The 14,713-nt window shown below is 33.5% G+C and overlaps 1 protein-coding gene across 1 annotated transcript; it reads right to left on the bottom strand.

The window, feature by feature from the left end:
* Nucleotides 1-7,673: 7,673 nt before the first annotated feature.
* Nucleotides 7,674-9,695, bottom strand: LOC115228770 (non-structural maintenance of chromosomes element 3 homolog). The gene has a single exon (XM_029799269.2). It carries the CDS (start codon nucleotides 9,614-9,616, stop codon nucleotides 8,837-8,839), a length of 780 nt encoding a protein of 259 aa, XP_029655129.1. The 5' UTR covers nucleotides 9,617-9,695; the 3' UTR covers nucleotides 7,674-8,836.
* Between the last annotated feature and the right edge of the window lie 5,018 nt (nucleotides 9,696-14,713).

Here is a 14,713-nt window from a genome sequence, read left to right as displayed (position 1 = left end):
GAAACGACAGGATGGTCATGGCTGGAATGCTGTCGAATCAGTTGGCTTGGTTAAAGATGGCCGAGTGCTAAGCAACCTCTTTTTCTGTGTAAAATCTTGCACCAACTAATCCCACAGTACACTAATCTGTAACTGTCCAACTTTCATATTAATTGTACTTATCCAATAAATGGTTTGCGTCTATAGATAATCATTTTTTAAATCTAAAGGTAGAAAAACTGATCATTATCTAGTATAGGTATTTAAAAAAAAAATTGTTGTAGGCAGAAAACATTTCTATAACCTGGTAACTTTTCAGTAAGTTTGAAACTATTTATTAAACCTGTAGCCAATAAAAGGAAGCAAGGCTATTCCATTGTTAATATATATTTCTTTACTGCCCACAAGGGGCTAAACATAGAGGGGACAAACAAGGACAAACAGATTAAGTCAATTACATCGACCCCCAGTGCGAAACTGCCTTTCATCCTTTCGGGGTCGATAAATAAAGTACCAAAGTCGAACTCAGAACGTAATGACAGACGAAATAACGCTAAGCATTTCGCCCGGCGCGCTAACGTTTCTGTCAGCTGGCCGCCTTTACCATTGTTAATATAACCTTAACTAAGGTCGCAAGCTGGTAGGAATCGCAAGCATGCCAGTCAAAATGCTTAACAGCATTTTGTCTGTCTTTATGCTGAGTTCAAATTTGCTTTTTATCCTTTCAGGGTCGATAAAAAAAGTACTAGTTGAGCACTTGGATTGATGTAATTGACTTAGCTCCTCCCATAAACTTGCTGGCTTTGTGCCAAAATTTGAAACCAATGTAACCTTAACTGAGAATGGAGTAAATGATAGTCTCTAAAAGAGTTGGTAATAGGTGGAGAAATTTACATGACTGCTGCATTCCTCATCATACTTTTCCTTCAGACTATTTATTAATCATAATTAAACTGGATAGTTCAAGCATTTGTAATATTTGTACATATGGTTACAGTAATTTATAAAAAGCACCAACTAATTGTGGCTGCTGCCAGCCTCCCCTTGCACCTGTGCCGGTGGCACGTAAAAAGCACCCACTACACTCATGGAGCCTGGTGCAGTCTCCTGGCTTCCCAGACCCCGGTCGAACCGTCCAACCCGTGCTAGCAGGGAAAACGGATGTTAAACGATGATGATGATGAATGTCTTTAACACATCACTCAACTTTCATTTTCAGTTAGATTAATCAAATTTTGTTTAAGGGTAGATTGCAGTGTAATTGGTAATATTTCAAACCACAATAGATTGTACAGTAACCATAATCACCCAGTGAACGCAAACAGTTGGTTCACAAAAAGGTTAGTTCATATTCTGTAGCAGTTGTAGTAACTAAATGAATGCAGACAATATAGAGAGCTAAGAAAGAGAAGTAAATAAATAGAGAATGTGATCTGTTGGTTGAAGTATAATTAGAATCACTAAAAAAGCAGACAAATCAAATGTACGAAATATTTACTTGATAAATGATAATATTTAGATACATTTTTTTCTCTTAACCCTTTAGCATTTAAACGGGCCAAAAGTATTCTGTCTGTTTTATGTTCAAAATGGCCAGATCTGGTCTCTCACACCAACCCTACAATATCGTTTTAAAAATTAACAGCTACCTCATCAAAATCTCAAAGCTACAAGATAATGCATGATTAGTTCAAGGCAATGTGGATGAAAAAGCATTAATTTTGGTAGAATAATGCGAACACTAAAGGGTTAAAAGACAAGACTATAATGAAATATATGGGTCTTACTACTAACCACTTAACTGTGGAGATTTAAAAAAAAATTTTCCTACCAAAATGAAGAAAGAATTGGTTAATTTTCTCAGAGGCAAAATTACTAAGATTAAAGCTTGTGACTATTGCAGATGGATTGCCCAGCACCATAACCTCACAGCCATTGTTTCTGTAATTTTTCATTCTATAAATAAATATATATAGTTTTTGTTGCTGAAAGCTGTTTGACTGCTGTCACAACACTGCTCAAATGAAATAAAAATAACTCTTAAAGTGACTGACCGCCAACAGTTTTTCATATATGAGTTAAGTAGTGCTACTAATGTGAATCTGCAGAAGAAAGAGTGAAAAATAAAATATAATTTACTTTCTAACATATGCACATTGCTTTACTTTGTTGATGATATCTGATCACAATACTGCTTATTAATAAGTAATCTCAGAAGGATGAAATGTGAAATTAAACTTGGTGTGATGCAAAATCAATTTAAAGAGGCGTAGGTACTATGTGGCATTTTGCCCATGACCTATTTAATCTTTGCCTATTAATATAAATATTTACAGAAGAGCCTAAAAAAAAAAATGTTAATTTGAACATATTAATCAGCTTTCGCAGAATCATTAACATGTTGATTGGATCTTTTCCTTTTGAACGGCACTTTGTAACATAATTTCTAGCTAACTAAAAAGTTTTAAACTTCGTATACTGGTAGAATGTGTTTATAAAACATCCTTTTCTCTTGGCTTTATTGAGAAAATTCTATAGGTTGTAACATATTTCGTCTAAAATTTCTTGCATTTCGGCAATTTTAACCAATCAATTACCTCCATTGACATAACATTCTGTGCATAATGAATATGTCCCTCCTTTAAGAAACAGATTGGGTTTATTTACATTTGTAAAGAAAAAAAGATACCCTTCCTCAACCCTAACTCTAAATTAGATTGAAATGCAATAGATCGATACTAGGGCCATAATTATGGGTGACATTTTCATTTGACACCGCTAAAAAAAAATCCCATTTTCCGTAGCAGTGTCGTATGAAATTGTCACCCATAATTATAACCCTAGTATCGATCTATTTTAGATTTAGGGTTAATGGAAGGGTATCTTTTTTCTTCACAAATGTAAATAAACCCAATCTGTTTCTTAAAGGAGGGACATATTCATTATGCACAGAATATTATTTACGTGAATGGAGGTAATTGATTGGTTAAAATTGCCGAAATGCAAGAAATTTTAGATGAACTATGTTACAACCTATAGAATTTTCTCAATAAAGCCAAGATAAAATGATGTTTTATAAACACATTCTACCAGTATACGAAGTTTAAAACTTTTTAGTTACCTAGAAATTATGTTACAAAGTGCCGTTCAAAAGGAAAGATCCTGTTGATTTTTTACATTCTGAGTTCAAATCCTGCCAAGGGCAATTTACCCTTCGTCCTTGATAAAATACCAATCAAGTACTGGAGTCAATTTATATCTTTATAATGCAGGTGTCAGGGCTGCACCCTCTTACCTTTCTCTTCCTGCTAGTAATTGACTCCATAATGAAGGAGGTAATTGATGGGACCATCACAAGAATGCTACAGAGAAATGAAAAGGCTTTGGAATCTACCCTTTGTCAATGATACTGCACAGCTGGTAGAAACAATGACTAACTAGATTTAATATCACAACCAATATTATCAGTGACTAGTAGAACTGGCAATGCAGAGGAGGTGTATTCCAATAGACATCGGTATTAACATCAAGGTTCAGTTACATAGTGCAATAGTTCTGTTTGGTATAAACTACGGATGTCTAAAGAAGTTCCTCAGTCATCTAGCAAGACAATTATAGATGGAAAAAGAAAAAAAATTTCTGCAAAGCCAATTACAACCACTGCAAATCAACTCTGTGTCGGTTTTGCCTACCAGATATTGGTACTACTTGAGAACAATGGTCCCGGTGCGCGCTAGCTAGTCGATCCTACAACGACTACCTAGCAAAGTAAATAAAACACAAAATAAATAAATTTTGTTACCAAAGCCTTGTGAGTGGATTTGGTAGACGGAAACTGAAAGAAGCCCGTCGTATATATGCATATATATGTGTGTTTGTGTCCCCCTAGCATTGCTTGACAACCGATGCTGGTGTGTTTATGTCCCCGTTACTTAGCGGTTCGGCAAAAGAGACCGATAGAATAAGTACTGGGCTTACAAAAGAATAAGTCCCGGGGTCGAGTTGCTCGATTAAAGGCGGTGCTCCAGCATGGCCGCAGTCAAATGACTGAAACAAGTAAAAGAGTAAAGTAAATAAAACACAAAGTAAAAAATTTTTTAAACAAAGTAAATAACATAAAAACACAAAGGGGTCGACTAGTCATGACTAGCTAGTGCGAATATGCGAGTGCGCGCAACGGGACCACTGTTCTCAAGTAGTGCCCAGTTATTCAGCATACAAAGACTACTGTGACGTAGACACCAGAAGAAAACGGGAAAAGAACCAACCAAAGAACACGTGGTGCCAAGTGGTCATGCTGGGAAGAAGTTTGCCATACGGATTTTTATTGCGCGCGAGACTCTAAGGCAGTCTACGGCATGTATAGAATTGATAGAATACGGAATTATCTCCCCTTCGAGTGTGTCGGACTGTCAGTTTGCCCTGCACATTTCCAAAACAATCATGGTAAAGTATAAGTTCCGTGGTAAACAAGAAAATAACTATATGTTACTGTTTATTTTTTTTTTAGCATATTCGTAATCTCGGACGTCTAAAACGTAGGAATCCGAATAAAATAAAAACAAAACCTTTTGCAAGGAGAGGTGCGAAACTGCATTAGTCCCCAAGAAAAATACTTTCACTTAACAAAAACTTTTTTGTGAGTGGATTTGGTAGACGGAAACTGAAAGAAGCCCGTCGTACATATATATGTGTATGTATGTTTGTGTTTGTCCCCCCCCCAACATCGCTTGACAACCGATGCTGGTGTGTTTACGTCTCCGTAACTTAGCGGTTCGGCAAAAGAACCGATAGAATAAGTACTAGGCTTACAAAGAATAAGTCATGGGGTCGATTTGTTCGACTAAAGGCGGTGCTCCAGCATGGCCACAGTCAAATGACTGAAACAAGTAAAAGAGAGTAAAGAGTAGAGGTTTATCCGAGCTGCAATCAAATGCGTTCCAGGTGCGACCCGTTTTGCTGTGTGTTAGGAACTTTATTGTCCATTCTAGCTTTTAAGATAGTAGGATTTGATGAGGGAGCGTTGGGTGTTATTCTAGCAGGGTCAACGCAACAGCATAAAAGGTCCACAAGGAATGAAATAAGTCGGCTCTGAACAGATACTGTATCTGATAGCATATGACACCCCACACTCCTTACTTAAAAAACGGGTTTTGCATACGAAGTTGGTCCTCCAATAAGCTTATCGCTATTTTACCAGGTATGCACTACTGAAACCGCGATGCGTCTTTTATGTAATCAAATACATTCCAAAAGCGACATTTCTGTCCATTTTATGATACTGGCTGTCTAGGAGAGGCACCCATCGCTCGATTATTTCAAGTTGTGATATTTTGTATGGTTATTTTCCTTTAATTTAGAGATTATTATTATTATTATTATTTTTTATCGTGACTGAGGAAAAAAAGATGAAAGTAAATATAAATCATACAGGAAAATTCAAAATACTACAGAAGGGGAAATTCCAAGAGCATGGGCAACTAAATAGAAGTGAAGCGATTTAGGATATCTTCCTGAATCTTTGTAAATTGAAATGAAGCTGGATGAAATTTTGGTACATAAAGTTTGTGACATAAACCAAAACACTGAAAATATATAAAGATGCGTTGTGGTAAAAAAAATGGTGAGATTACCATTCATTGAATACAAGATGCTTATTATCTTTTATGTATTTCAGTCATTGGATTAAAGGATTTAGTTGAACAAATCGACCCCGGTACTTATTCGATCGGTCTCTTTTTGCCGAATCGCCAATATTACAGAGACGTAAAGAAACTGACTGGTAGCTAAGCGGTGGTGGTGGGAACAAATGCACTCGCAGGATTTTGATCGACACCGAAGCTATAGTAGAAGATAATCTCCCAAGGTGCCACGCAGTGAGATTGAACCCGGAACCATGTGGCTGGAGAGCAAACTTCTTACCACACAGCCACGCCTGCGCCTATGTGTGGGCATATATTAAACATTTGGCGATCGTTACTAGTAACATAACTGTCACTTATAAACCCACGTGGGTTTATTTACATTTCTGAAGTAAAAAGATACCCTTCCCCCACATATATAAAAAATAAAAATTTTACGGAAAGTGACGATCTTCCACGTGCCTAACATTTTGTCTTTTGTGTGTAAGTCTATATCAATACACACAGTGTGGAGAGAGATACTTGGAAAGAGAAGATGCGATGTAAAGGGGAATGTAGATTGGTAAGAGTGGAAGGAAAGAAAAGAGCAATAGTTCGGGAAAAGTTGAGGCTATGATGATGATAATGGTAATGGCGGTTACATCGCAAAGAAAGTGGAGCGGAGGAGTAGGAAGAGTTTAGAAGACCTAGCGTCCATTAGCAGCGAGTAATGGTTTTTTAAACTGAATATCATCGGTCACCAATACAGGGCTTAGAATAGCCCTGGGATCTTTTCGGTTTGAACGGCAGTTTTTTCTAGCGGTGTCATATGAAATTGTCACCCATAATTATGACCCTAGTATCGATCTATTGCATTTCAATCTGTTTTAGATTTTTTTCTTCAGAAATGTAAATAAACCCTATCTGTTTCTTGAGGGACATATTCATACGGCACAGAATGTTTTTCACCTCAATAGACGTCATTGATTGGTTGAAATTGCAGAAAAACAACAAATATCTTACATCATCATCGTTTAACGTCCGTTCTCCATGCTAGCATGGGTTGGATGGTTCGACCGGGGATCTGGGAAGCCAGAAGGCTGCACCAGGCTCCAGTCTTATCTGGCTGTGTTTCTACAATAGAATTTTCTCAATAAAGCCAAGAGAAAAAGATGTTTTATAAACACATTCTACCAGTATACGAAGTTTAAATTTTTTTAGTTACCTAGAAATTATGTTAAAAACTGCCGTTCAAACCGAAAAGATCCGGGGGTAGTTTACAGAAAGCTAGTACAAAAAAAATTGGGGTATATAATAAATACAATGACCAACAGCACGAGTAGAACATGACGTCCCAAACAAGTAGGCACTGTTTTCAACGTGATGGGTAACGACTGTATTCAAGTGACAAACACCCAATATATTAGGACTTTCTGATTGCCTTTATTATCATTGCTTCTATTTCTCTTCCTAGTGGTTTTGTTTCGACCAGATTACGTCTGTAGACACAGAAGAAACTTTGGCAATGAAAACAACAGCCAAAATTATTTACTTCCCAGCAATACAGATGACCAGGAAGTAACTACCGGAAGTGACGTAACAGTGTTAAACTGAAATCCATTGAATTCCTTTAGTGGATGTTTCGCCAATAATTTTTGTTTATCGAATTTGACTTCGATTAATAAATATATATTGCTTTTTAGTAACTCATTCTGGTACTAGTAGCGTAGACTGGACCCGGTTTGCGCACACGCGCTAGCCAGACGTAGGCAGTCGATCCTACGAGCTGACATATACTTGTATCGATATATACTTGTATATATACGAATCGGGGACGTGCGATACAAGTATATATCGTGCATGCACCAGTCAGCTCGTAGGATCGACTACCTACATCTGGCCAGTACGGACGCGCGTCCGCGCGAACCGGGTCCAGTCTACGCTACTAGTACCCCAATTCTTTGTCTAAATGTAAACATAATGTAGATTTCAAAAATATAAATAACTATAACACAAAAAGACACGAAAATTGAGAAATGTTAGAAAAATATATTATGTACATAAACTCATTTACGAAAACAAAATAAGCTCTAAGGATGAGACATTTTTTTTACAAGTGTTTAGAATATTAAAAATTGATAATTTTAAACTTATTAATAAGTATTCTTACCATGAATATGAAACGTATTATTTGATAGTAATACTGTGTTACAACAAGCTCATTATTACTCAACAATGAGCCAAAATGAAATTTTGAAGAGATTTTGTTATGAATCTCAAGAAAGGACTTTTACAAAGAATAATTTATGAAAACAAATTATAAAGATATTAGTCACAAATGTTTTAAAAATAATGATGTATAACGAAACATGAAAGTGAATTACAAAAGAGTATGTTTTGCGAGGCAAAACTGCAAAAAGGAAGTTGTATTTGCCAACTTTTTGGCGGCAAATATTTCATCCTCAACAAGTATTTTTGCAGTACATTTTTTTATACGAATGTGGTCGAAAATAAATTATTATAATTCTTTTGAGGGTGTAGTAACCAGTTTAAAACTAGTGTCTTGTGTAAGAGGTTTGAGTTTCACTTGTCTATTGATATATAGTCCAGGGGTAATCACCGGCTTCATGTGTCTGTAAATTCTTCAAACATGTTTGTATACACAAACTGGAGTTTAAAGTAATGATAATAGTGATAACAATTATGGGCTGTGATTATGTTAGCATTAAATTGCATATATATATATATATTATATATATATATATATATATATATAGAGAGAGAGAGAGAGAGAGATTCCAATTGATTTTGATAAAATTAGTAACTGATTGGTCTTGACTGCTTTAATTTCGCCTAATTATATTTAAGCGATTACAAAAGTGAATGAAGTGGAACACCTTGAATAATTCGATTAATTCACGTACAGTTATGTAAAATTACAAAGCTATTAGACTTTCTTACATTCAACTTGTATTAAACACCATAACTGTTTCTGATTTAGGCCTATCGATCCCAAGCAGTTCAGTAGTACCTTATTTTATTGACCCCCGGAGGGTTGAAAGACAAGTTGGCCTCGGCGAGATTTGAACTCAGACCCATTAAGAGTCGGAATAACAATAAGCAGTGACTTAATAACTGGCATTTAAGTCTACCAAGACACCCTGCGTAGATGTGTGAAGTGGAGAGAGAGAGAGAGAGAGAGAGAGATAGAGAGAGAGAGAGTGATAGAGAGAATATTATGCTGATGAAGATCGGTTAGCCTCTTCTTCCATACAGTTATTCCAGAGAAGTTTCCACTGAGAAGGTTCGGTCTTGTATATCTTACTTACATAAAGTAATACATCCTTCTTCTGAAGTTCTTTTTCAGCTCTAAATCCCCAATGAAATTCATACTGAATCGGTTCACTATTGCTTTGACGAACATATTCTAAATAATATTGACGAACGAATTCCTCAGTGAGTAACTTCTTCACATCTCCAAATACTTCATGATGTACATCTGGATCGACACCGAGTTTCCGAAGTGCTTTCCACAAGTCTGAATCGGATATCACACCACCATTCATGTAAATAATGGCCAGAATATTAAAAAGGAGCCCAAGTTTAGCCGATTCCTCTTCGCTGGAAATCAAATCAATATTTCTCCTGATATCGCTTCTGCTTGTGATTAAAATGTAGCGTTTTTTTAATTTATCGTCGAATTCAATAAGTTTGGCACCAAATACTGATTGAAGCATATCCCGAGATTTCTTGAGGACTGTTGGAAAGTATTTCTTTTGGTCTTTTAGTATATGGTTATTAATGTCAATTTTACGAACTGGAATCTTTTTCTGATCCGCAATCAATAAATATTGGACCAGTTCGATCGCTTTGCGTTCCAAATCTTCAGATTCGGTCGTTAAATCATTCTGCGTGGAATTTTGTTCATGTACCTGAGAAACTGTGGAGGTCTTAGATTTGGACGAGCAAGACGGCATTGGAGCTGATTTTTGACTATTTGCTGTAACTTTCGGCATAATTCTTCAACAAGAGTCGAGAGACAGAAAATTATAACTGTGACATTATTCTCTTCTTAAAGAGAGTTCTAGTTAAAGGGAACTAACTCTAACCTGACTCTTCTGCCAACTGTCACAAACCAATGAAAGACGCCTTTGACTTAGTTGTTCGACTGGCTTAGAAAAAAAAAGATAAAAATTTCCTTCAAATTATATATACTCTTCTCTAGAATTGCCATACGTCCTTATTTTTCAGGACATGTCCTAAATTCAGGTGTCAAAATTTGTGTCGGAAAGAATTTTAAAATTTCTCCAAAAGTCTGGAATTTCAGCTTTAGTTACTTAAACGATTATTTTATTATTTTTTTCTTCATTCATTTTGTGGTCCACGTAAATATATATTTCTTTACTACCCACAAGGGGCTAAACACAGAGAGGACGAACAAGGACAGACAAAGCGATTAAGACGATTCCATCGACCCCAGTGCGTAACTGGTACTTAATTTATCGACCCCAAAAGGATGAAAGGCAAAGTCGACCTCGGCGGAATTTGAACTCAGAACGTAACAGCAGTAAATATACGCCCCAGGCCTACCAGTGTTTATTTACCCCCATAACAGCTTGACAACTATTATTCTAATAGATGACTTTCGTTGCAGAGGTGCCGGCCCTGGAAGAAGAGGTTGAAGTTTAGATCCCCATTCACTATATTGAGAGTTATCTAAACGAAGCTTATTTTGCTTTCACCTACTCACTACATGTGTGTGTTTATTTAGATGAAGGGGGACTACTATCTCTAAATAACATATTTCCTCATTGAGAATAATTTGAACCCCTGTGATGCCGGAATTTTTATTCCCTAATAAATAAAATAATATATACTAACAGTATCGCCCGGCGTTGCTCGGGTTTGTAAGGGGAATAACTATATAAGCATTTTTAGAGAGTTATAGCCAAAAAAATGCATTAAAAATGGAAAAAAAATTATGGTAAATTTTTAAAAAAATCGTTGACTCATCGTAGACATTTTTAGTTACTTCCCTTATATAATAGCGAAAAAATGGAAAAAAATGATGGTAAATTATTTTTAAAATCGTAGACTCATCGTAGACGCGCGCTAATACCCAGAAGGGCTCGATATGAATCACGACTATAAGATACCCGCTTTTGGTTACACTGCACCGCAAAATGTGGGAGTAGTTAGGAATCTAAATCGTAGGAGACACACAACTTCACTTTTATATATAAAGATAAATAAAATAATATATATATATCACCTCGGGCCGACCAAAGTTTTGAGAGTGGATTTGATAGGCGGAAACTATATATTACGGAGATGTACTTGCATAGCAAGTGATTTGATCTGAGATCGTGTGCTGGAACGAAAACAATTGCAGCGTGGAAGGTGTTTGTAAGCCATTTAAGAAACACACAAAAGCCGTTCGATTCACTTCAACATTTAAGTTTAATTTGTCAAAATATTTTCGTCGCTATAAGACTGCGACCTGTTCACTGACAAGAATCCGTGCTGCATCTGAGAAAGTAACAGTTAGTTCGTCATATATATGTACGTATGTATGTGTGTATGTATGTATACACGCATGTATGCATGTATGTATGTATGTACGTACATACGCCTGTGTGTATGTATGTATGTGTGTGTATACGCACGCACATACACACTATAAACTTAAAGCTATAAATCTGTAGTGATGGATAGATGTAGACTGACCACTCATCACAACAATATCAAATTTCAACCTCCCCCGCCGAAACTAGGAAGTGATTTACGACCCTCACCCCCAAAACAAAAAAAAAAACAAAACTCTAAAACCTATTATCAGACATTTATATATATATATATATATATATATATATATATATATATATATAGGTTATAAAATGAGATAGGGGTTGAAAATTCAACCCACCATGGGATAATATATATCCAATATACTGCTAGATAGGTACCCAACAAAATTAATACATAGATGTTAAAAATTGTCAAACAATCAGTTCATCTTTTGCATTATATGGGTAAAGGTAATAATATTACCCGAAATTAATACTACAAAATTAGAGAATGAGAGAGAAAAATACTTAAATCAGTAAAACATCAACTATCCGATGATACTCAATCCATACTTTAATACACCATTACATATGAGTAAAGGCAATACATAAAATGAAATGAGATATACAGTAATAGTAACAAGATAAAGAGATATAAGTAAAAATTTTCAAATATAATATGCAAATAAATCAAAACTGACAGCTGTTTCGGCAGTGAGGACAGTCATACCTCATTTAACCTATAAGCCATAAAGGCAGGTATAAATGAGGCATTAACAAGGATGCCCCACGGCCTCTTCAGAGAATTAAATTAAATTTGTTATAATAGTGAAAAATATTATACATCATATACATATAAATATAAAAATATAAAAAGTAAAATATAAAAACTTATACATCATAAGCTACACTTATATAATATAATACACATTTGTACAAAAAAGGAAGGTAAACAGAACAAAATAAAACAAAATATATAATAGTGTATATATTAATATCAATAAGTACCGATATTATACATATTTGGCTAATAGTTTTTTTTATATATATATAAAAAAAAAGGCTAACATATATGGAGATGAAAAATAATAATTAAATCCGTGGTACAGTTCATAAGATTCTAAAGCTATAAAAGTTAATAAAAATTACTATTAATAATAATAATAATAATAATAATAATAATAATAATAATAATAATAATAAAAAAATATAATAAAAAATAGATACAGTTAAGTTAGCACCAAGTCCATCCTTACAAGATCGAAATAACTATGAGTTAAGAAATGCTGACCACTAGGTAAAGAAAATATAGATTAATTCGATTGGCTATTGGTTTGAAATTTAAATCACAAAAGAAAATTATACGGTTGGTTAGTCAGGGAACGCCAATATTCACACACGCATCTACAGATCAATCGCACATACACACATAGTATATGTATATGCATACACTTATAACCATACATAATTACAAGTAACACTAGCACATAGATAAACAAAAAGGGAAGCAACTATGCTACAATTTAGTCCTTCAAAATTATAATTGTGCCTCAATAATAAAAGAAGAACCATCCATGCATTCCATAAAATATTTAATTTAGATATAAATATATTTTTAAATATCAGTATGTTACTAAGTCAGATACTTATTTCATGGGTAACTTAAAATTATTAACACCGGTTTGTTGCAGAGTAAACATACGGTTGTTAGATTTATCGTAAGTTTGTTATGGTTTTAAGTACGCTAAATTATAAAATATAAAATATAAAATATATATTAATTTAAATATTATAAATAAGTCACTTATTAACTTAATAAATATAGTGCCATAATATACCAGTTTAGGCATTAAGAATAGAAGGGGAAGTATTAATGTAAACGCTTATGAAAACATCACAGAAATTTTAAATAAATTTTATATTATAAAGACTTAAGATGAAAAGAGATAAAATAAATAAGAAGGAATAAATACGAAGGAATAAATACGGTTATACACATAATTATAAGTACAAACCAGTATATATGTATTCATATATTATTATTAAAATTAAATAACAATAAATGATAGATATGTATGTATAAAACTACCCCAGTATAAGTAAATAAGTAAAAAATAAATAGGTAGCAAATTGGATGACTTGATATGTATGTAAACATCTACACTTAAATAGGCAAATAAATAATAAATAGAAGACTAGATGCAAAAATTGATAATATTACAATAAAATGGAAAATAAATAAAAAATAATAAATAGAGTGAATATATATGTTATATTGTTGAAAGTAAATATGTATGGAAGGATAGTTTAAAGTACAGATCCAGAAGACTATAGATTAAACTAAATATATGAGGCTGGTAATAATTATAAAGCATAATGCATGTAAATGAGAAAATGAAAAAAATGAAAAAGGTTTATCAGTGAATAGCATAAGATACAAATTAAGGTGAGTACAAAAAGACCAAATATACAATAAAAACCTTCCAAATAAACACATACAAAAAACCTATAATCTCAACCTAAACCCACCAAACTCACAAAAGGCTCTCATTTATTCCTTCTTATTTATTTTATCTCTTTTCATCTTAAGTCTTTATAATATAAAATTTATTTAAAATTTCTGTGATGTTTTCATAAGCGTTTACATTAATACTTCCCCTTCTATTCTTTAATGCCTAAACTGGTATATTATGGCACTATATTTATTAAGTTAATAAGTGACTTATTTATAATATTTAAATTAATATATATTTTATATTTTATATTTTATAATTTAGCGTACTTAAAACCATAACAAACTTACGATAAATCTAACAACCGTATGTTTACTCTGCAACAAACCGGTGTTATAAATTTTAAGTTACCCATGAAATAAGTATCTGACTTAGTAACATACTGATATTTAAAAATATATTTATATCTAAATTAAATATTTTATGGAATGCATGGATGGTTCTTCTTTTATTATTGAGGCACAATTATAATTTTGAAGGACTAAATTGTAGCATAGTTGCTTCCCTTTTTGTTTATCTATGTGCTAGTTGTTACTTGTAATTATGTATGTGTATAAGTGTATGCATATACATATTACTATGTGTGTATGTGCGATTGATCTGTAGATGCGTGTGTGAATATTGGCGTTCCCTGACTAACCAACCGTATAATTTTCTTTTGTGATTTAAATTTCAAACCAATAGCCAATCGAATTAATCTATATTTTCTTTACCTAGTGGTCAGCATTTCTTAACTCATAGTTATTTCGATCTTGTAAGGATGGACTTGGTGCTAACTTAACTGTATCTATTTTTTATTATATTTTTTTATTATTATTATTATTATTATTATTATTATTATTATTATTATTAATAGTAATTTTTATTAACTTTTATAGCTTTAGAATCTTATGAACTGTACCACGGATTTAATTATTATTTTTCATCTCCATATATGTTAGCCTTTTTTTTTTTATATATATATAAAAAAAACTATTAGCCAAATATGTATAATATCGGTACTTATTGATATTAATATATACACTATTATATA

Source organism: Octopus sinensis, linkage group LG2 (assembly GCF_006345805.1).
Source record: "Octopus sinensis linkage group LG2, ASM634580v1, whole genome shotgun sequence".
NCBI classification, from domain to species: domain Eukaryota; kingdom Metazoa; phylum Mollusca; class Cephalopoda; order Octopoda; family Octopodidae; genus Octopus; species Octopus sinensis.
This window is presented reverse-complemented; position numbering and strand designations above follow the sequence as displayed.

Bases quoted from the DNA above. Each gene is read 5' to 3' on its own strand.
- LOC115228770 (XM_029799269.2), bottom strand. From the start codon at position 9,616: ATGCCGAAAGTTACAGCAAATAGTCAAAAATCAGCTCCAATGCCGTCT.